The sequence below is a fragment of the Sturnus vulgaris genome, chromosome 2 (genome assembly GCF_052056855.1).
Source record: "Sturnus vulgaris isolate bStuVul1 chromosome 2, bStuVul1.hap1, whole genome shotgun sequence".
NCBI lineage: Eukaryota > Metazoa > Chordata > Aves > Passeriformes > Sturnidae > Sturnus > Sturnus vulgaris.
The window spans coordinates 5,243,697-5,268,529 of NC_142244.1; the positions used below are offsets into that span (position 1 = coordinate 5,243,697).

At 39.5% G+C, this 24,833-nt stretch overlaps 1 protein-coding gene across 1 annotated transcript in view; it reads right to left on the bottom strand.

Moving 5' to 3' along the window:
* The window catches only part of UVRAG (UV radiation resistance associated), a 92,165-nt gene that overhangs the window by 36,835 nt on the left and 30,497 nt on the right, over positions 1–24,833 (bottom strand). The window contains exons 7-12 of the mRNA XM_014882053.2: positions 18,521–18,626; positions 16,555–16,681; positions 15,584–15,668; positions 15,028–15,115; positions 14,402–14,462; positions 12,218–12,383 (exon numbers count right to left, since the gene is read on the bottom strand). Coding sequence (XP_014737539.2) covers positions 12,218–12,383; positions 14,402–14,462; positions 15,028–15,115; positions 15,584–15,668; positions 16,555–16,681; positions 18,521–18,626 — 633 coding nt within the window. The remainder of the gene's footprint in view (positions 1–12,217; positions 12,384–14,401; positions 14,463–15,027; positions 15,116–15,583; positions 15,669–16,554; positions 16,682–18,520; positions 18,627–24,833) is intronic.

Consider the following 24,833-nt stretch of genomic DNA (forward strand, 5'->3'; position numbering starts at 1 on the left):
CTTCTAAATAAAAAACAGAGCTGAAAGTCTACCTGTAATCCACACTGAAACTACAAAACCAACACATTACCATCAACAATGGAATTCAGTTTTGAGTTCAAGGACCTCACAACGCTTCGCAAATGCTATGTTTTAAATAGTTTGAATATTTGCATTAAAAATATCATTCTGGTACGTATCAAGCTTATACCAAACTACACCATCAACAGGACTCTGAGGGAGCTGTTACTTTGTTTAGTCAAATTAGACTTTATTCTACCATGGTATTTAATCAAGTAGAACATTCTGTAGACATAAGAAACACACGTCACTCTAAGAAACCTCAAAACCATGTATAATCTCATTACAGTAAATCACATCAAGGTTACAAAGATTAGACAGGATACTAAATCACCCACTCTGGTTTAGAAGTCTTTCTATTAAAAAAGAAAAAGCCAATATATGTGTTTCCAGTCAATATAAAAAAACAATGGTGGCCAGTCGTCAGCATTTCCACTCCAGTTGACTCATGCAGATTCAAAGAGCTGAACAGAAATCCCAGCGTCAAACCAAGGCAAATTCCAATTTCAGTACAAGAAGGATTCCTGAATATGTCTAAACACATTTGTGGTCTTGTGGCAGTACAGCAGCAGCAGACAGGATTTCAGATGAACACTTCTGTCATTTGTGCTTGTCTAGGGGCCTGAAGGCATTTCTGCTAAAAGTTGGTTCTGTAATTCTACAGGATCCCTGCAGGAATCTGATCCAGAGGCTGCAGCCCACCCCATGAGAGCACAAGGCACGGCTCTGTGTTGCCATTCGTCCAGATACAAGGGGATTATCCTGTAATCATAAAGCTACAGGGACAAGGAATTCTAATGTATCACCTCTAAGGCAAGTTCAAACTGCTCTGAACACTCAGTTACTGTAACACTTTCCTCTAAATAAACTTCATCCTTCCTAGGAGTAGCAAAGTTAAGTCATCCTCCATTTTTGATTTAAGTCTTTTCCATGGTTGAAGATATAATGAAGACTGTGCTCATGTGCTGCTAAAAGTAAACCCAAGAAAATTCAGAGGCATATGGAAGAAAAAGCAAGGATTGCTTGCAAGGGTTTTTCATTTTCATGTCTACAGTTTGAGGTGTGATGCCTGCAATTCATATCCATAATGTATTCTAAGTAGTTTTGTTTTTTTTCCTTATAAGGAGTATTATTGATTTCTTAACAAAACAAAGGGTTGCAATCCATCTCTTACCGACTTTAAAAATCCCTGGCTTTGGTACAGCACAGGCAACAATTTGCTAATATAGTGTCTTCAACCAAAACTGCTCACCAATACTCATGTATTTAAAAACCAGAAAACTGACTACAGAAAAAGATATTTTAAAGCTGCTCACAGATATTGATTCTGGAAAACCAGAGGCCTGTTTCAAAGCTAAAACTACGATTAAACTACTTGCAGTGTTTTAAGCATTACACCATTCTTACAACTCAAATAAATTGTGCTAAGTATTTTACTCTAACCACTAAGAACTCTTCACTGTTCTCCTTTCTCCAGCTGACCCTCAACAAATACTCATCAGCCATCAGGAACTAATTTAATTTCATATCTTGAGCTCATCTTTAGCTGTTTTACATAGTCACTTTGGTGCTTGATGAACACTACAGGATCCCTGGCTCAGGCAGATGGTGTATGTTAGGAAAAGTTGAAAGAATCCTTATTCCACACATTTATTTCAGATCTCAAGTATCTCTTACAAATTCAAGTCCAAATACATTTATTGTTGTGTTCTGTGATTTATGAACTCTGCATTCAGAAATATCACATATGTACCAATATAGTGATGGCCCACTTTTATTGTCTATAACCACCTGCCTTTAACACAAACTATTTTTAAAGCTTATGAAATTGCTTCATTTTTAACTGCTTTCACCTGCTTCTACTTTGGCAATACACCATATGTTTTAGATCTTTCATTCTCTCTTCTGTTCAGACCTCTGCCATATCCCCAATTATATTAAAGTCTCAAAGTTTAATCTGTACTTCAGAAAGCTCTTAAGGGAAGAAGTCAGTAAAATAATGGTTTTTACACATCATATCCAACTGTCTTGCACAGGCTGAAGTGCAGCACTATTTAAATATCATATTACATCTCATTTGGCAAATCTAAGTAAAATTCCAAATCTAGTTTAGAGTCATGTTACATAGCCTTAACTTTCCAAGGGATTCAGAACTTTAAGGACCAGTAGTATTTGCAACATTATAAACTAAATTAGGACACTTATGCTTTAAGAACACTCAATTATCACAAAATGGTCTGTGTTGGAAGGGACCTTAAAACCCATCTTATTCCAACCTCCTATCATGGGCAGGGACACCTCCCACTAGACCAGGTTGCTCCAAGCCCTGTCCTACCTGCCCCTGCACATTTTCAGGGATGAGGCAGCCACTGCTTCTCGGGGTAAGCTCTGCCAGGGCCTCCCCACCCTCACAGCCAAAAATTTCTTCCCAATATATCATCTAACCCTGCTGTCTGACAGTGGGAAGCCATTCTCCCTTGTCCTGTCACTGCAGGCCCTTGCTTAAAATCCCTCTGGAGCTCTCTTGGAGCCCCTTTATTCACTGGAAAGAGCTCTCAGGTCTCCTTGGAGCATTCTATTCTTGAGGCTGCCCCTGTGGCCTCCACTGGATTCACTCCAACTCCATCCTTCTGATGTTGGACCCCAGAGCTGGAGGCAACTCTGCAGGTGTGGTCTCACCAGAGCAGGACAGAGGAGCAGAATTTCCCCCCTCCCCTGCTGCCCATGCTGTGGGATCAGCCCAGCACATGGGGGCTTCTAGGTGCCAGCACACATGGCCAGGGTATGTCCAGCTTCTCATCCAGCCATTTTCCCAAGCTGTCCTTCTCCTCAAGGCTGCTCTCAATCCATTCTCTGCCCAGCCTGAACTTGTGCTTGGGATTGCTACAAGCCCAGAGCAGCACCTTGCACTTGGCCTGGTTGAACTTCCAGAGGCTGGCACAGGCCCACCTCTTTAGCCTGTCCAGGTCCCTCTGCATGTCATCCCTTCCCTCTAGCACCACACAGCCTGGTGTTATTGGCAAACTCCATCTCACTGACCATGTCATTTACTTAGAAATTAAACAGTGTTGGTCACAATTACAAATCATGAGAACATCAATCATCACTGCTGTCCATTTGGACATCAAGACATCACCCAGTAGTTAAGTGCAGATTGGAATCTTAGTCCAAAGATAAAATGAAGCTGACACCACCACATTTTCACATCACTGTATTTACACTATCTTTGATACTTCCTGCCCAATTGTGTCCAATTTGCCAGAGAACAAACTCAACCTGGCTTTTTCTTTCACTTCTCATTTTCAAGGACAGTAAGCAAAATGACTGCAGGGAGATGGCTGCAAAGCAGACTTGGCAGAATGCAGCTGAAACCCAGCTATTCACTATCATATAGATAAAGAATTGATGTAATTTCTGTGACTGTAAGTCACTCGTGTCATAGCAGAGTCATCTATCGGATCTGGGGGAACAACTGTGTCTCACACAACACTATTAAAAATGGGTCAGTTAAGAAAAAAAAGTCTTAAGCTTTAGACCGTGGATAGGACACTATATACAAGGATAGGACTAAATAGTACAATCCAGATAAGATAATGGCCTGAAAAAAGTCACAAGTTCTTGTTTGAAATGTCTGAAGTATGAGGAGTGTACAAGAAGAGGTTTAAATATTTACTGGAGTTTGAGTTATTTCAGCCTCACCCCCTTTGGGGTCTACAAGGGGGGCAGGCAGAGGAGGAAAGAACTAGTATTTTCCCTCCACCTTAACCACATCCTGTTTGCTCACTGTAATGGAATGTTGTATCCAGAGGAGGAAGCTTGTTTTATTTAAAAGTCCTGGGGCTTCTCTGAACCAGAAGAAATTAAACCCTGAAAGCCTTTTAAGTGAGAAGGGCCACCACTGTCCGGACAGCTCACTTGAGATCACAGTTTCCCAGGACACTTCAAATCAAACACTAGGACAAATAAGCTGATCAAGAGCCACAAGCACCAAAATATCTAGCATTCCTAACACCTTAGCACTCCTCCTGAAGATCAAGGTGCAAGAAGCTTTGGCTTCACAGCTTTAAAATCTGTTTCCTTCTCAGATAAGCTATACCACAGGTCTATCAGCTTCAAAGCAGAGACTGCACAGATCTACTGAAGAAGACCCAAAATTAAATTAAAAGTCAGAAAAAACGACTACAAGCATGCATTTTGCTTGTAATTGCAGATTAAGACATAAACATGAGTTACAAATCACAAGCAAATTCAGACTGGATTACTATATGGTTTTGAGTTCCTACTTAACCAAATAAGCTACACTTGTAAAACAAATTTGATGACAAAAAATACAGACTGCCATGAGGAAAAAGCATATCCCCATTCAAGCTTCATACAAAACAGAAATAATTAGTTTACTGGGAAAAGAAAACATTGGTTTAACTTTATGAAATGTATTCTCAAAATGCTTTTCTGAACAGTTCAGATGATGATATAATCATAAGCAGAAGCATCTTTCTGTGATAAGTGTAACTGCTGTGACCTTGCTCTTGGGGAATGCACAATAGCTTCAGTATGTAAAGACTGTAGAGAGAAAATAAAAGCAAAGATCTAGATTATGAGTCAGGCAGCTCCTTACAAGACAGTCACCACTTTGTGCAAGAGGGTATCATTCTACTGCTTTAGCAAATAATTTCAAACACCTCAAAATGACAACAAAGAATCCACGGAGCCAGTGACACTGATGGCTTTTTGTAAATTGGCATTTCCGTGACATTTTCAGCTTGGATTCAAGGCTTGCACCATACAAGACATTGATGGATGTCACAACACGTGGATTATCTCTAAGGACAGAGTAGACAACCTTGCTATCAGAACTTTAAATTTCACTGTCACTGAAGGATCATTTTTAATTAGAAGACACTTTATACAGGTCAAGTGTCTGCTTATATAAAAAAATGAAGTAATGTTTTAGAAAAAAAAAAAAAATCTCAACAGGAGTATAGTGTTCCAATGGGAGTAAATTAAGACTAGCACATCTTCACAAAAATATTTCTCAGCTGGTCTCAGATGTCTGGGGTCAGTGGTCTCATCTATTGTAGTAAACAAAATCTATTTTCTCAGACTGGCCAGGAGCATGTAAAAATTTCCAGTTCCCAGAAACCATGTTAACAGTATCTAAATTCATTAAACAACACCTGATCTAATTCTTTATCTATACACAGCAGTATCTGCTGACTCAATGAAGGCAAAAGCATTGTTTTGCTAATTAAGAATCAAATAAGCCAGGATTCTAGCTAAATGTTCTCAAGAATTTTAGAATGCAAAAATGCAGTTCAAGATAAGTTCATGGCAAAAAGCATTCTTTGAGCAATACAGCTAAACCCTTAACACACACTCAATCTACCCCAAAGAATCAACTTTTCTTTGATAGCTATTAGATTTCTCAAGCAACCATCTCCCTCCATCTAAGTTTGCCAAGATTTCTTCCCAAAGCTGCCATTTCATTACCTCAGCTGAAGTACCAAATATGATTAAAGACTTCTCAATTGAGTTGGAAAATCTTCACGTCAGGGAAAAGTTATTCTTCACGTGCTTGTGTTCTGATTTTTCAGACTGCTTTGTTTGCAAGTGACTTATCTGTTACCAGGCACAGAGCAATAACAACCTTAGTGATGTTGTACTAAGTCTACTGTAGCTGAAATCCTGATGTTCCCATTCTTCCAAACTGGAGTAAGGCCATAATAAGGAAGAACACTTACAGATTATGCTCATTCCACAAGTGGATTGCAAATGTTCCAAAATTCTATCCATAGGCTAGTTCAGCAACACTTATCTCCACTCATTTGCAGATCCAGCTTGCCACACTTAAAAAAATTAAAGATAATACATCAAGAAAGGTAATTTGGAACCCTTTGCAGAACTGGCAAGGAATCCCATAAGTTTCCTTTATTCAGAGGCCTGAAAAGAAATTTTTTTACATCAGAGCTTCCACTGTCAGTAACTCACTTTTCATGATTTAACACTGTGTGAACCACATACAACATACCAGTTTTCCTGAGCAGTGCAAATGAGTAGGTTTAAAATACAACACTAATGTACCAAAATAATTGTTTGAGTATGTGCAGATTCAAAATATGTCCTGCCTGATTTACTTAGATCTTCTCCACTTCTAATGAAACATGGTTCCCTAAACTAATGAAAAGCACCCCAAACTTGAGTAATCCAGTCTGCTGGGGTTTGAGTTCAAGATTCAGTCAACCAACTGTGGAGATACATCAGCATTCCCCACACATAAATGTGCTACAGACCTTAATACAACTAAAGTTGAAGTACAAGATAAACTTACTCAATGCTTTGCATACTTAAGGAATCCAGAACCCTCTGAAGACCCAAGAAGTACACCTCTGGCTCATTCTTCACACGCTCCTCAGGTGCAACCATCCCAGTGGAGGGTGACCTGTTTTTTATTTATAGACTTCCCCTTCCCACAAGGGCTACAGTAATGAAATCAAACTGGCCCTCAAAGTATCAGAACCTAGAGAAATCAAACATCAAGAAAAAAACTGACTAACCACTGCAATCTTCTGGCATGCTTGAGGTTCTCAATAATGATCAAGCTGAGCTGCAGAAAAACACAACTTTGAGGGTGTAACTCCACATCAGAGAAATAGTTTCCAGGAAATTATTTCAGGAACAAACCTATCCCTTTTAGTGATATTATTAGATAGCTGTATTTTGATCCTGTTCTCTATGAGGACCCCATATTACAACAGACAGATGTTTCCTATTTTAATGACAACAAAAGGTATTTAGACAGGACAAGTAACCCATGGTAGCATCCTTCATTTCACTCTCCCTTACATCATTTCATACAACTTTTGGCTCCTGAGGTACATCAACGTCATAAAACAACTGCAAAGATATCAGATGCCCCAACGTACATGCCCAAGACCTGCAGGGTAGCTGTGTGAATCTTTGGCCTTTGCTGTCTGTGTTTGTCAGGCAGAGTGAAAGAAAAGAAAAAAATTGTCTTTCTATAAATTACAAAATACCAAGGAAACCTTTACAGTTGTTTACTGTTATCTCGGATCAACTAATGCCAAATATTTCTGAAAAAAATGCACCAGACTAGATCAGGTTTCTTCCATTACTGTCTAGGTCCTGTTTGTTTATCCTAATATGTTACATATATTTTTTGCCTTTATAACAACGAATACCAACAAGTTCAATATTTAAATATGTGTCAATAAAAAAAAAAGCCCTTTCTGGAGATGAGACAACTCTGCAATGCCACTCCAGTACTCCAGTACTGCAGTACTCCAGTAGCTATGCTTGCAAACAACAATGTTCTAGCTACCTTTTAAATATAAAACCTTTTTAGGCATTGTTGCCATTTTCTACCTCTTCATTCTTTGCTCAATCTGAAGTATGGCACTGAGGTGGCCACTTTCTTACTACTGCTCCTACTAGTCCTCCCTTAACACATTTTGGTGGGAAGAAGGTGTAGCATCCACTATTTGATTTCTCTATTATTATTAGAGAGAAATAATGTTAGCAAAACTATAGTTTCCAGTTCTAAATTACCTGGCAGGGAATTAAGAGTTCTTGAAAAATCTTTGAGACATAGTAGGAGTGCTAGTGCAAAAATTCAACATAAATAATTTGTCTGAATGTACATTTCACTTGTCCAGATATACAAAGCATACCAGAAAGGTGAGTAAACTTAAAAAAACCCTATTTTTCTTCTTAGAGGAATATATATATTTCCAAACTGTTTGTACTCAAAAATATCATGACATGAGCAGCAACACCAACACAGGGAATGTCACAATGTATGTCTCACTCCAGTCACAACAATCCTTATTTTGCCCTAAACTGGGAATCATTCTTTATTAAAAATCTAGGAGCAGACTAACAGAAGCATTAAATACAGGGCTTCAGAGACACACTATCAGAACATACCAGAAATAGTTTCATCTTAGAATTTTCCCTCTGTTGCTCAGCACATGATGAAGTGCTAGGTTTCATTTCCACCAGAACACTGCCAAAGAATTTAGATGATTTATTCTGCAAGCAAGCTTGTTCATCAATGGAGAGAGGATCATGTTGCTGTATAAACAGCTCTAATTTGGGAGTTACATATCCATAGACTCACAGAATCATTAAGGTTCTTAGATCTTTAAGAAAATCCCAAACTAAACCACTTGCCCAGCACTGCCAAGGCCACCACTGACCCATGTTTTTCAAGTGCCACATCCACATGGCTTTTAAATCCCTCCAGGGATGTTGACTCCACCACTGTACCAGACTCATACAGTGCTGGACAACACTTTCAGGGAAAAAATGTTTCCTAAAATCCTAAAACTTCTCTGGCACAATTTGAGGCAGTTTCCTCTCATCCTGTCACTTGTTACCTGGGAACAGAAACTCCCCACCTGGCTTCACCCTCCTGTGGAGTTGTAGAAAGTGTAAAGGTCCCCCCTGAGCCTCCTCTTCTCTGCCAAACTGCTTCAGCCTCTCCTGCTGCTCCAGACCCTTCCTGAACTCCACCCCCATCTCGGGGGACGCTCCAGCTCCTCAATGTCTGTCTTACTGAGAGAGGCCCAGAATTGGAGGTGCCTCACCATTGCCCAGCACAGGGGAACAGTCACTGCCCTGGGCCTGATGCCACACCAATCCTGTACAGGCCAGGTGCCATTGGCCTCTTGCTCACCTGGGCACACCTGGGCTCATGTTCAGCCACTGTCCATCAGCACCCCCAGGACCCTTCCCAGCTTTCCAGTCACTTTGCCCCAATCCTGCAGCGTTCCACGGGGTTGTGGTGACCCAAGGGTAGGATACAACCCTTGTTCCTGTTGAATCTCATACAGCTGGCCTTGTCCCATCAATGCAGCCTGTCCAGATCCTTCTGCAGAGCTTTCCTGCCCCCTCCAGCAGGTCAACACTCCTGCCAAACACGGTGTCCTCTGCAAACTAACTCAAAGGCTACTCATTGCTTTGAAATCTTTCAGACTCCAGAACTTCTGAGAAATCTTTTTTTCCTACATATTGTATACACTCTGGAGATGCTGAAAGGGACCACTGAAAAAGTGAATTAATGAGAAATTTTGTAAAAATCAGATTCTTGACTCAGCATGGTAATTCAAAAAGTCATAGAAGTAGATATCATAGGAGAAAACTTAGAGCATTTTGGTAGCACCAAAATTAGGTTTTGGAATACAAAAGAGGAACAGTTATGGAGCAGATTATGAACACTACAAGGCTGACCATATACTATATGGTACTAACAGTCACTCTAGACTTCATTTATATACTTCATCATATACTTCATTCTACATCCAGTACTGTGGCCAGACAAGTGCTTAGTTCTCACCACAGCCTCCTACTTCAAAGTCCCAATGTAACAGTTATTGTAGCAGAAAAAATTGTAAATTCTCAAGGTCCTCATAGAAGTGACCTGGATGATGCAAGTGAACCAATCTGAAGCAGATGAAGCATTTCCCAGAAGTTACTTACATTCTGAAAGCTCTCAAAATATTTAACCAGCTCAACAGGAGGGCTTAGAAAGGTTGGTAAAGAAACTTGAAAGTGTAGTAACATCTTTATACAGTATAACTTTAAAAACAAACACCTGTACTTATGAATTTGCTCTTGAGTGAAAACCTCAGCTATTTACCCCAACAAACAATTTCTAGAAACTCCTAATAAAGATCTCAGAGAAACCCTGCATTTTGGTTTAAAGGAGAAGTATCTGCCAAGGAAAGCAGGAACCTTCCTGGGATGGAAATCATGAACTCCTTCCCTCCAAATTACTATAACTTTGAAATTAAGGGGTTTTCAGGCAAAGATATGGGAAAAGGAGTAACAGACCAGCCCCTGACCTCCAGCCCATTCTCGCTGCATTTTCCAAGAGAAAACCTCCCAGCTAGGAGACAGAAGCAAACTGCACTCCCTCCCCCATACTGGCCACACCTTTTGTCTCCCTTAAGTTTCTGTAATTCTCATCTCTTGGACAACAAATGGGAGAAAAACTTCCTGAGAATGAAAAATAAAAAAAAAAAAAAAAAAGAAATAAAAATCCTAACCTCCAACACGCTGCAATAAAAGAAAAACAAAAGCCAAGTATGTAAATATAAGCCAGTCAATAACAGGACACTGAGTGTTATAGTGAAGATCAAATATAGGGATTACATCACTGCAATTACTCAACAAATTATGTTGGAGTTTGAAAAGCTGCTAAAGGATAGGTAACTGAAATAAAGAAATTTAATAAGGCACGTTAACTGCTGTGCTCAACACAATTAGAAGCAAGGGAGAAACATGATCTATTAGTTTAGAAAGAAAACTGCAATTTAAGACATTTGACATAAGACCTTGGAGTTGGTTGGATTGTTTCTCCAATAGCTGGGAAGAAAAGATCTCCAGCAGGACCTAATTCTGAAAAAGTCTTGCACAACACAGGTAAATAGCCCAACAGGGATTCATTTACTTAGCTAAACTCTGTCCTTTTCAGAAATCTGTTGTGAAATTAGGTATTAAGTCACAAGAGTTTGGAAGGCTGTGGCATGAAGCGCTAAACCTTCCAATCTATATGAGAGAGCAGGAAATTGAATTAATCTTTACACACCCACACACAGGGAGCTCTGCTACTCAGAAATTTGTTTTCAAGACACAAATGTTCTAGTTTGCAATCCTTCTCAAAGCGATGTACATGAAGGAATATGATATCTGCTTCAAGAACTACACTGAAGCAAAACAGGTCTATGTTCTATTAAGGGACCCAGGAAGTGTGTTCAGACAAGTTATTAAAGTCGTATCAAAATTACTCTGCAAGACAATTATATAGTTGTGTTTTATGGGGTTAAAACAGGAAGACTTCAGCAAGTAAGTCTAAATCTTAAGGCAAATTACCTTGCCTGTCCTGCCAAAAGTCACTAACCTTCAAAGAGAAATCAGACCCTTTCAAGCATCCCAATCCTGTCAACTAGACACAATAAAACCCTTCCATCTTTATTTGGATTATGAGGAATTAGTGTTAAAATGTTGTAATACTTTGACTGTGTATTTCCAAAAATAAGAATCTGGCTTTTCACAGCTTCCTGTCAATAGAGTCAGCTACTTTCCACAAGTTCATTTCCCCTCAGTCATTTTCTCTGCTCCTTTTCAAACTTTTGTGGAAAAATGAAATTATTGATGCTGCAAGCCATCCAGACACACAGTTGCAGAATCCCTGAGTTGTAAGGGACTTCAAGCTAATCTCATTCCAACTCCGTGCCAGGGCAGGGACACCTTCAGCTAGACCAGGTTGCTCCAAGCCCCATCCAACCTGGCCTTGAACACTTCCAGGAATGGGTAGTCCATAAACTCTCTGGGCAAACTTTGCCAGTGCCCAGAATCTGAACGGAGCAGTTGGCCTCCCACCAATGGTCAGTGCTGCATTCCGGGCAGTTCAACGGTTTCAGGTTACAAAGGGAACCTTAACCAGTCATTGCCACTAATTTTGTATTAGAGCACACGGGTGCAAAGACAGTGGGAAAATAAACAAATTTCCAAAACGCAGGAGACTTTCAGAGAGTCAATTTAAAGACAGCAAGATGGTTTCCTAGAAGGAAAATAGTAACAGTGTAGCTACATGTTCAAAGACTATGATTATAGAACAAATTAAAAGCTCTGTATTGAATATTCAGTTGATTTATAGTAGGTGGCAGGTTACTGTGTTTTTCCAATTGATTAAAGAACTCTGTGTTAAAACAAAGCTATTTGTTCTCTCCCCTTTATGAACCACTATTCCAGCACTGGCAGCAGCTCCTCATTGAAACTACACTTGCTATCTGCAGTTTATTCCCATAGCCAGCAGCAAAACATAAAAGGCAAGTTTTCTAAATAGAAACCAAAACTCATTAAACACTATTTAAGTTTTTCTAGCATTACTGGATGCCAAACCAAAGGCATTTATGTGCCAACAGACCCAGAATAAAAAAGCTGAGCTACCCTATTGTATCCCAAAATTCCAACAAGAGAAACTCAATGACTATTCCACGCTACTGAAAGCGGTAAAAAGTAACTTCAAATCTCATATTGCCTCAGACTACCCAAAACTGTTTAATATGGGGTTTTCTGTGTGTTGATTTGCTGTTTTGAAGAAAGTAGATCTGTGTGTTTACAATATACTTACTCTCGCTCTTTCTCCGTCAGCTTGTCATTTATATTATCTTTGATTGTAGACCGGGAGCCCTTGTGAATTATAGGATACCTGAGTGGCACTTGTAAGAAGAAGGATATCATGGAAACTAGGTGAGCGGTATAGCCCAGGGCAACAGCGATGCTTCCATCATCTTTTGCTGTCAATGACAAAAAGATTCTATTATTAATTGTATCCATCGAATCCTAGCATTTATCTTTATTCCTTAGAGAACCACAATTAATGTAGCCCTCAGAAATCAGAACTCAAGGAAAGAAGGAGGCCTGGAGTAATTTTAGAGAGCTTTACAAGCGTTTGCAGTTCACTGTGTCGTGTTTGCCTCTTGTGACCAGGCACAGAAAACTAGTGATGGCTTGTTCTGCAAATTTTACTTTCAAAGCTACACTGCCAGGATGGGGGAGGGTAAGGAAGATATGGGAAAAGTGAAACAAAACTCCCAAGACAAAACTCAAGTATTAAGCTTTCTGCGTTTCTCTAGATGAAGCTGACACGTGTGAGTGGGATCAGGGGAAAGCTGCATTCCTCCTCAACTTTATTCATGAGTGAGATCAGTTGGAGAGCACTGACCTCAAGCTATGAACTCTATTCTCTGCCAACAGCTAGAAAAACTTAGATTAACCCATTGTTTTAAAGTATCATTTTCAATTTGATATTTAAGCTTTCATCCTTAAAGCTTCACCTGCCAGGAATACACATAGATCTTGCAATTGAAACTACATCTTTTAGCCATATAAAGGCTTTTCTTTTCTCTTTTCTCTATTTTAAATTCTTTTTAAGGGATACAGACAGTGCAATAGTCATCTCTTCTGATGCATCCCTGAAACCAGCTAAACAGAGGATCTTCAAGAAAGCTTATAATGATATTCAACGACCATTCACTGAGCTCTATCAGGGTCTGTCATGATAATTGTATTTAAGTTACACCCCTGTCGAAATGGATTTTGTAAAATAGGTCAAAATTTGCAGCAAAACTGCCTTTTTTGGGATTTTTTTTTTCATTTTTCAGATGCCCACATTTTTAAAAGATGGTATCTACTGAGTCAGAGAAGATCCATGCCAGACAGCTGGGTTTCAAATTTAACTGCCTATTTTGCTAAATTGAATGCTTAGTACTTCTTCCTCAAAATACAATACTTTTAGAGACTCGGAAAAAAGAATTAGTAATTCTTTTGCAATGAATTAATACCAGCAAACTGAAAATGGGCCAGAAGATGGCACACCACTGATTCCCCAAGAGTTAGCAAACCGAGTTGATTACCACATTCAATGCAATCAGGGAAACAAAGCAATAGACTGATTTTTGTCCTACTGACAAATTAATCTGTTTTAAACATTATTCCTCCAATATACATATTATTAGTACAAGTTAATTACTATGGGGTGGCTTTAAAGAGTTAGATAATTGATGGAGGTTTTTGCTCAAGAAACCAGAGTGAACAAGTACTGGGGGCAACAAATCCTCACGGAGATTTTAATGAATTTCCAGTTCACGTCAAACATTTGTAGATGAATGCATGCAGTTACCTGTACAACTGTTATACAGGCAGGCACATGATATATTTGCTTCTGCAATAGGATGAGGGTTGACAGTTAAAGTAGAGAGTCACTTGTAAGGTACTCCATACTGTCAGAGAGGTCCAAAGTCTTTTTTTGCAATGTATTTATTTGGCAAGTTCACCAGCAACTACAGCAAACCAAATGGAGATTCATGCCTGTTGCCCACCAAGATTTATGGACTAAAAGTAGCCCCAGTGTAATTCTAGGTCAGACATAAATACTTTCCAGAATTACTGAATTTGAAAGGCACCTCTGGGAATGGCACAGTCCTCATCCCTGGCTCAGAGAAGATTGTCCCCAAGACTGTATCCAGCTGGGTTCTGAGCATCCCCAAGGATGAAGACTTTGCTGCCTCTCTAGGTAACGTGCTCCAGTGTTTCAATATGCAGTCTTAGACCACACAGGTGCTTTACTAAGAGTCAAAATTAATCTCCTTAGCTTTAGCTAGGGAGTAGCAACAAATAATTCATACGTGTTCTTCTAGTCTAGATCTTTCTGGTCAAAAATTTGGACCCCAAGCTATTGCTACCAGTTTTCTTAATTTCAATAAGTTTAGAAGCAGTGTTAACTGTAACAACTACATTAAGAATATGCAGTTACCTTGAAAATCTTCAGAATTAGGAAGCTTGACTCCACAAACAAAGTAATCCTTTTGGTTATTCTGTAAGTTTAAAATCAACAGTGGAAAGTGAGCATAAAATAGTAACATCCATAACACCAAAACCTGCATAAAACATGACAACAAAGCTAACACACAATAAAATAAAAATCAAAAAACTAAATATTCAACTAAACTAAGAGGGTCTGACACAGTATTTTAATCCATATCTCACATAGTTCAGAAAATAAATGCAACGTTTTTAAAGAGTGAAGATCTTTATATTAATTCAATATATAAAAGATTTTGAAGCTTAGCATTTTAACATATGTTTCTATGCACTCAGCTAGCCTACTGTCAGGGTTGCTTTATGCAATTATACACAAAGTGGAAAACATCCTTTAAATTATAGCTGCTCTATTTTCATAGAGGACACTGTATAAGAGGTGCTGGTGTAAGTTCCTTCCCTGCAAAGTTTATAATCTAAAGAGCAAATGTAAGAAAAAGTTGAAACAAACAGAATGAGCAAAGAGCATATTCTGTCACAAGTAAAGCATATTTGTTTGCAGTGTAATAAATAGGAAGTCCATTTCACATTGAGCAGATTGTCAGGATGTTGAAAACATACCAAATCAATAGGGTAGATGTAGGACAGCTCCGACAGCAACTGCTTGCAACGAATAGTCTGCTGGGCATTTGTCTTCAAAAACTGTTCTCTTTGGGGAAAGAGATTCCAAAACCATTACTTCCTTCAAAAGCTCCAAATAAAGGTATTGAGCTGTCACATCCCCTCTGCAGCTTTCCAATTATCACCTCCTATCCTCCAAAAAGTTAGGTAAATCCACCCGAAAAAAAATACAGCACACAAAGCTAATTTTTGTTTTCAGGCACACCATACACTATAGACATATTTTGAATCAGGTATTACAAAGCTGTGTTACACTAAAATACACCTAGAAGTCCTATCAGACTCTACATATACAACCAAGCATCTGTTTTCTTCTATTCTAGACTTGCCACTGGTAATTATCACTTTAGATATCTATGAATTGTAGCAGACATGTCTTAACAGAAGTTTTAGGGCAACATGAGGAAGAATTTGGTGCCACAAGTCCCATTTTCGATGGCTTGCTCCCCAGCTTATCTCTTTTTTCCAATTACAGAACAAACATAGGTCCTTTTACCTCTTAGCAGTGCATTCCTTTCTTAATTCATACAGAGATTCATTATGCTCTTCAAGTTTCTGGTGTTCAGTCCCAAATGCATTCTCTAAGCAACATGAGGAATCAGGAAAAAAATAGTTATAAGTATTTTCTTAGTTATCCAAAGTTTTAAAAGTAGATACTGACAAAATGTTGGCAATAATCCTCCACTTATTCTTAACCTCCCATTTTTCATATTATGCTCTCATTATAGAGAATGTCAGCACAGGAGGAATACCCATCTTCATGCACTACACACTACTCACCAGCCAAATATCCTCTTTTAGTATCTATTTCTCTCAACCACACAGTGCAGTAATCTAATTATGGGGTCTCAATACTTGCATAGCCAGACTAAAGTACATGGTAAAAACCATCCTTTTTAGTAGTGGCTAATTACTTCAGACTCAAGTATGTATTGAAACCAAAAAAATCCTGCGACAAGATCAAATGTGTATAGTTTGGTCTTGGTGAGCTCCAAAGAGGCAGTGATACAGCTTTTCACTACAGGAGACTTGCCTGGTAAAGGATGATACCAAGATGACTGAGCACTTCATCTGTCACTTACATATCAAAATATTAAGAGGGATTTTTGTCTTCTAATACTTAAAACTGAATCCAAATCACAGGTACAGCAAGTTCCCTCATGACATTATGAAATCCCTTTATCATGGCAATATTTACTGTACTATACTGCAGTTCTCATAAAATGTCAGTTAAACACAGATTTAAGATTGCTTTGGGTAAGTGTCATAGTAAGAAGTTATTTAGAGACAAGATACCGGAAACTGCTGTCTAAAACTCAGTGTAACATAGAGAGTGAAGAAATTACGCCTGGCTGCAAATTTCAGATAAAGACAAAACGTGAGCACATCACAGTCAGACAATGAAAATAGAACAGAAACCAGCATTTTCATTCTGGTCATGAACTAGACTAAGGTTTCTACACTTACCTCTGTCAAGCAATGTACTTTTTTGTTTATGCAACAAGGCTACTTCTTGACCAAGGGCCTTCTTCTGTCGCTCCAGTTCATTACGTAGCACCAGGATCTTCAACTGTAAACATTCACTCTCCTTTTTCTATGGAAAGAAATACAGATTTTTTTTTTTTTTTTAAAGTTTAATTGCACAGAAGCAGTTTCATAAAAAGGTGATAGGAGGGAAAGAAAAAATAGGACAAGACTAGCACCTGCCCAAGAACGGAGTTCATAGATTACCACTGGAAACAGATTGCCAAAGACTCTGCTTTGGAAGGAAAGCAATGCAGCTCTGTGCCAGTGCTTGTTCCTCCTGTGGGATGCATCTCCTCTCTTAAGCCCAGACCACAAATTAATAAGGGTGCTTCACCAGGACATAAAAAATTACAGCACAGCACTAGCAGCGGGATGAGCTTTCATTCCCTGGCAAAGGGCTCACCATCAAGAGGGAAGGTGAGCAGTAAGAAGTCTGTACAAAGTGGAGGCAGGAGCTGGAAAAAAGCTGGAGATGTTCAAGCTGCACTATGAGATTCAATTCCCAGTCTCAAAGGATACAAAGGAGGATACAAAGAAAAAGCTGTGAGTGTTTAGCCTGGAGAACAGAAAAGGCTCCAGGGACACCTTAGAGCCCCAGTTGTCCAAGAGAGCCAGAGAAGGAATTTGGACAAGGGCCTGAAATGGCAGGACAAGGAGAAATGGCTTCCCACTGCTAGAGATCAGGGTTAGATGGGATATGGGAACAAAATCATTGGCTGTGAGGGTGAGGAGGCCCTGGTACAGTTTGCCCACAGAAACTGTGGCTGACCCATACCTGGAAGTGTTCAAGGCCAGTTGGACAGGGCTTGGAGCAGTCTAGTCTAATGGAGGGTATGTCTACCTACGGCAAGCAGTTGGAACTGGATGAGCTTTAAGGTTCCTTCCAACCAAAAGCATACTAGGATTGTATTATATAGTTTTGCTGTCAGATATTTAAATATGAAAAGCCTTCGCAATGAGGGATGAGAATATCCGTAACTGAAAAGATTATGGTTAAACAGTCAAGATACCATGAAAAGACAAAGCAGCTCTGGGTTGGAATGACTCACAAGACATTTTATATTGCCCCTTATGGAAGGTGACTTCTTCATCTCTTCATCTGCAATGTAATCCCTGTACTTACAGTGGGTAAACAAGATCCCATTTTTCCCAAATCCTTGAATCGATTTGACACTTTTGGAACTTAGCTTAATGCTCTCAACTCGGAACCTGCTTTACAGCAATAAATTAACTTCATACTGCAAATGTGCCCTTTACAAGGCACCTGACAGATACCAATGAGTACCAACATAATGAAGTCACCACAAACCACTTCTGTTCTGACAACTCATCTTTGAACCATGATCAGCTTTCCTGGGCAGAAAGCAGGAACTAATGTCAACAGACTTCTCTGGGGAGGGGAGGAAAGCAAGCAAAAACCAAATGTCAAAAGTCATTGTAAGATCTAGCGCAATTTCTGTTTAAAATGAATATGTCACTTGAGTGACAGCATTTGCATGAATTCTGTTCATCCAAAGGGAGTCAGGGTTCAAGAAGATACAGCCAGTGGACTAACCTCACTCTAAATCCACCACAGGTTCCTGTCAAGTTTCATATAAATCATTAGAAGTTTGTTTTTCCTGAAAGACCTCTTTCGTGCACTGTGCAATATTTATGCTTTGATAGCACAGACTGTACAAAATAAAAGTAAAAATAGGATAACCAATTTATCAATCCATCTGAGTAACTCACACAACTCAAACTGATGATATTACACAGCTCTCAGAGGAGTTCCTATTTAAAATGACAGGTGTAAAGAAAGATTTCAAGTTCAAGTGTTTAAAAAAAAAAAAAAAGCTCACAGTCAAGACATCAGTCAGATGCTTCAGCAAGCCCATAAAATAAGGTTTTAACAAATCAAACATACCAGTTCGTTCCTTGTAGATGTACATCTCAGCTTTTCTTCAATCTCCCTTCCTATTTTCTGAACAGTTACCTGAGTCTGTTTAATTGCACACTGAGCTCTGTGGAGCCTGCAAGGAGAAAGTTACAGCTGTGATAAAGGTGCCCCACACATGCAAACAGTTCAAAACCAGCAGCAGGAATGCAAAGTCAGACTGTCAGCTTCCATTCCAAAATATCAAATGACAAAGCACAAGGAAGGAAGGGTTATTGGGCAGAAATTCTTCCCTGTGAGAGTGGTGAGGCCCTGGCACAGGTTGCCCAGAGAAGCTGTAACTGCCCCATCCCTGGAAAAGTTCAAGGCCAGTTGAACAGGGCTTGGAGCAACCTGGTCTAGTGCAAGGTGCTCTTGCCCATGGCAGGGGGTTGGAACTGCATGAGCTCTAGGGTCCCACAACACCAAACCCTTCTGTGATAACTTGCATAGTTAATGAAGAAAACTACCAAGTCTTTAAATTCAATCAAGTATCAAAATCTCCTCTTCAATTTTTCAATTCAACAGATGCTGACCAGGCTGCAGATGAGAGAGCAGGTAATTATGGGTATCTCATTTTAATTAAATCACCATTAACATGAAGATAGAGACACACAAGCATTGTTAACACAGGCCACCTTTAGAAAAAGTGCAAGAATCGTTCAGCTAAGATACAGCTACCCAGCCAAGAACATGAAACATTCTTCAGCATCTCCCACTATGCTATGGGCCCTTCTCTAGCAAAAACATACGTTTCTTAATTAGAATCATGCTTGAAAACATTAAAAGATTATGATGTGTTACTGACTGTTAGCCCTGACTTCAGGGTTAAGAGAGAAAGCCAATTATGTGCCATATTTATTGGGGAAAAAAAAAAACAGCCAGAGGAAAAAAGACAGCAAAAACAGGTCTAAGAGAGACATTAACATCTTTCTTAAAATTGACACGAAGTAGAAATGATCGTATTTATTATAAAAAGAGAGTTGTACATGGAAACAAACATTGCTAGTAATATTAATAAACAAGATCTTTTGATTTAGGACTGTTACAGTTCTAAATGAATACACTTAAGTCACCAGATGCCTTTAGCTCCTTCACACTGCTGCTTCTCCTAAACACAGTAATAGCATAATTTAAAACAAAAATGTAAGTAATTTCTTTGGTTTCTCTAGTGTTTCTCAAACTGCTCATAGCATTGGCAGCCGCAGAGCTGGTCAGGGGCAGCTGTACCCCATGAAGAAACACTGCTCTGCTGGCTGCTGAGGGGGGCTAAGATTGCTGAGACCAACAGTCCAGCATCACCCAAGGGCTCGGTCTAACAATGAAGAACTGAGACCTCCTAGAAACCCTAATCCTACTGGGAACTTTGTGAATGCATCCCGAGGCTGTTGGCTATGGAACATGTACACAGGTCAAAGGCAAGGTTTCCTGACCATCCTGAACATTGCTCAGAGCTCTGCTGGCATGTCATCCAGCAGATCTAAGTTTTCTACATCCACACTTTCCAACTTGTCTCTTTCCAAAAGTCTGGAATGTTTTCCTTCTGCATACAAGAAAGCCTTACCCAAGCTAAAACTTTTAGGTAAAGAGTAATAACTGAATGACATTTCCCCTTCCTCTTTATATAGTTTAACACTGGAAGAACATTCTCAATTTAATCCATTAAGTGATCACGAGACAGTCTTACAAGTTTTCACAACACTCCATTTAGGCAGCAAAACCTCCTGGAAGGTGTTCTACTCATTGAAAGAGTATTTACATAAAGGAGAAATTGTTGGAAAGGTCATTTACCATGTGAGTTTGTCACAGTAATTTGATCAACACTCATTAAAAACCTACAAATTGCGTAGTAATTAAGGTCTCCTATTCATGCTCAAAAGATAAGGAACAGACATTTACAGAGACTGACTTGGCAAAAAAATACATATAGTGGAATATTTGTTCAACTGGGTGAATCAGTATCTAAATATGTATTTCTGACATAAAAACTGCTATACAAAATAATTCAGCAGTAAAGTCTTGTTTAAATAAGAAATTGATTTCTTTTTAAGCCAAGCATCATTCACTCACTCCTTGCACAGTTGAACTTTGCTGCCTTGATGCCAACTAAGGCCATTTACAGTGCAAGACAGAAAAATTACTGATACTGGTTGACTCAATCCCAGCACATCCACTGGTGTTCTAACAACTTTAAAATAGTAACAAGACCACATCCAAAGTTAAATCTTTCAAGATTAAAATTTTAGGGACTTCATGTGACAAAAGCAGCAACTATCAACAGAAAATTTCTTCTCAGCCAAAAAAAGTCCCCACGTGGGAGTCTTTGGTCATCCAACAAGGGGAATACAAACTAAGCTGTAAGAACGCCAACATGGAAATTTTGTCTATCACTTCTGCATAAGCAGACTTTGGTGGAAGCAATTATGATTGCACTAATGGAGATCAGCAAGCTGAGGCCATAAATCTGGATTAAAACATACACAGAATAAATAGAGAGAAACTTCAATCCTAACTGACCACATCTTGTTTCCATTTCTAGGCTAAATGCAGGTCCAATGTTACAGCTTAGTCAGCACAAGCTGTGCTTTGAGCACAGTCCTGTTTGGCTTAATAACTGTCAACAATAAGCCAACTGATGACATCACCTACATGCCATCAGCCAACGTGGGATTCTTCCTACATTGCCCAAGACTTCATTTTTGAATGTATTTTATTAAAATTAGCAGTTCCATAGCACAGTAAAAGCTAATTGAGGGCTTGAAGAGGCCACTGGCCTGCTACCAAATTTCCTCCAGCAATCGGGAAAGCCAAGCCAGTTACAGCAGAAACTCCAGCCTTTTTAAAGGGCTAGTTTAGCCAACAGTGTTGTCATCCAGTGTCTGCAGCAGCTCACAACCACTGTCAGCCAGAAGCAGAGCAACTGGAACGTGAAGTGTGACAGATTTACTGCTGTTGCTTGGGGCTGTGAGAGCTGCTGTGCAATTGTCCAACATCAGGCCAGTTCCATGCTGCTGCCTGGGAAAGAACCGGAAAGCAAAGCAGACATTAAAATTCCTGAGCATCCTGACTGATTGGAGGTGGAGATGCACAAGGCTGCTGTTCTACTTCTGTTCCCATAGCACCTGCTTTCTGAGATGGAGGAGATTAAAAAGACACAAAACACTCTCCCTTTCCTTTGACAGTTTAGAAAACAGTCAGATACATTAAAAGTGCAATCCATGTATTGTAAGCTAAGTCTAACAAAAGCTGCATCCCTACTTGGTCTACAAAGGACCAGCATAAAAAATTTCAACATCTCTCCTTTATACTTTCTAGATCCCAAGTTCCTGAAATACAGGCTATTTGGGTTATTTCCTCAAGGCTTTTCAAGTCTTACATCAAATTGCTTTCCCCAACAAAGACTGCCCCTTCCCCCCCCAAAAAAAAGCCCACAACCCACTTTCTACCTTGGCTGTAAGGTTTGAAACCATTCTAGCATACAGTATCCCACCAATCAATCCAATTTGGGTACCGGCTTGAATGGGGGACGGGGGGAAAAAATGGTTATCAAGTTTTGGACTTCTTCATCATTACAGCGTTCCTTTGACATAATGTTCTTGTCTTGTTTGCAAGATCAATCAGTTTTCCCTACTTGCCAGGACTGAACAGTGAAGTGGTCCAACAAAACTTGACTTTACAACTTCGGTATGTGCTGTAACACATTCACTCTCTTTAAGCCTGCAGAAAGTTTGAAGGTTCAGCTGGAGCACTTTCCTTTACAACATGCTGCAGTATCCTAGTCTCTCTTGATCATGCATTAGTCCAGTGATTTAGTAGTTTGTGTAGCAAGTTCATTTCCGTCTGCAATCGCTAAAAAACTGAAAGCTGGAGTGTAGTGAGAGTTGCGCCTATTAAGTGTCATGGTTTGAAAGATAGGGCTCTGTCAAGGAAAGCAGAACTTCCCTTGGAATGGAAAAATTACCTCCTTCCCTCCAAATTATTATAGCCTGGATATTACAGGGCTTTCAGGCAAATATATGGGAAGTGGAGTGTGGCTGCAGAAGCAGCCAGGAGATGCGCCCTCCAGGAATGGGGAGGGCATCAGGCTCCCGGGTTTTCCCCTGAGGCACCCACATAGATGGTGAGGGTCCTTTCCAGTCAGATCAGGTCCCAGTTCAACAGCTGCTCTAATGAGTAAAGGCTCACCCATGGTAGGAGAAACAGAGGGAGGACAAAAGCTCCATAGTGGCAGAGAATCCTCTGGGCAGGCACCGCAGACCGGCTGTCCCTCCTCCGAGAGCACAAGAGGAGCAGAGCCCAGCCCCTCAGCCCAACAGCCAAAACCTGGAGATTTGTCTGCCCTTCCCCAGAGAATGACCCTCAGCTACAATAGCGCAGTCAGCTGCACTATTCCCCCTCTCCCTTGGCTACATCTTTTGTCTCTTTTAAGTACTGGTCATTACTGTATCTTAGCAACAGATGGGACAAAATACCACGAGAGAGAGAAACAAAAGGAAAAATCCTAACCCTCAACATTGAAATAACATATGCTTGTATTTACATTAATGAAAGAGTCTCAGCTTTATCAGACAGTTGATACATGATTTTTCTATCATCCACTCCCGATACCTATTTTCTATCAGACACATCTGGATTTTTCATGTACAGAACTTTAAGCCATAAATACATCAATTAATTATAGCAGTCACAGACTACAGCCCCTTTTCACAAAAGAAATAAATGACTGGTCCTATTTGCCAGAACAACCTTAGTTTACAGCAAGACTAAATTTAAACTGAGAATTATTACTACATGGGATTTAAAAAATATAATGGAACACTTCTGGCAACAAGTGACCTGGAGGGTCCTGGAAGTACCCAAACCTATTACTAAAGAAAAAAATAATTAAAGACTTTCCTATTAAATTCAGAAACTAGAATGCACACTACTTTATATTAGTCCACAAATTTAGATTCTGGAGAGTGCCAGCCAGCTTTAAGATTTTTTTTTTTTCATAATCCCTTAAACCATCATTTGCTACATCTGCTTTCCCACAAGAAAAAATTCCTAATTTATAATCATATACTCCCTTTCCAATTTCTTCAGACAAACAGTGCTGTTGCAGCACAGATAACTTTCCATCATTCTTTCAAACAGGTTGGAGTCCTACACATGTAAATCACTTAGGTGTAAGCCTTATGCTTGCATTGGAGAGTCTACATTTAAGCCTTACACATTTAAGACTCAAATTAAGCTTTAAAATAATTAAGTTCATGTGGATTTGTGGACTGCAACAGTGAATGCTTTGAGCTATTTGGAAACAGAGCAGGAAAAAAACCCAAACATGTCTATCAAATGGGCAGCAGGGCAGGTTCCAACCTCCAGTTTGAGGAATATTTAAGGAAGCTAGCTAGGATATAGACCACCTTCAATACTCACAGGGCATGAATGGAAGAGGAAAGCCTTAAAGGGCAACTCAAACTTTTTTTGAGAAATTAAGCAACAAAATATGAGATGTCTCTAGTGCTCTTATTCCTTAATTCTTAAATTCAGAGATTTAACTCCAGTTAAATGGATGGATTTATGGGCTGATTTTTTAAATTCAAAACACAAATGTGGAAAATTACAAAGGAAACTTATTTTTGTTCTTTCTCAGTTTGTGATTACAGAAACCTTGCTGCCAGGGCACACAATCATATTCAACACACTGTATTTAGAAAAAAAAAGGTAAATTAGATGCAAATCAAATTTCTAAAGTGCATAAACATGTCAAGATGATTCCTGGCAGGTGAACTGTAACACCTGTAGAATTCAACAGCCTTTTCCTAACAAATCTTCATAGAAGTCTCCATTCTCTGAAACAGTGAGCAAGCCTAAGACCAGGATTCACTGAAAAACTCAAAAGGAAGATGCAAAAATTCAGACTGAATGCGTTCCAGGTTCCATCCAAAAAGAGACCAGTTGTTCTCCACTTGTTTGTGTTCTTCCACTGAAGGCCACATAACTGATAAAGTGCTTGTGACAGCAGAGCACAGGTTTATGCAATGCAGAAAGGAGGTGGAACACTAGCCAATATTCAGGTGGCTCATGTTTCAAAGCTGCATACTGCTGCACTCTCCTCCTGGAAGCCACCTCCAAATCTGAGTTTTCTTCCAAGAGAAGCAGAATTCTGCAGCTATAGTAGTGAAAACTCCCACCTAACAGAGATGGTTGTGATGCTCTCAGGAGTGTTCATGCATTCCCTATCCTGCCCTGCTTTAATGAGAAAATTTATTAGAGCATTTTCCCCACTACAAGGTCTTTAACCTGTTTTATTTGTTCTCAG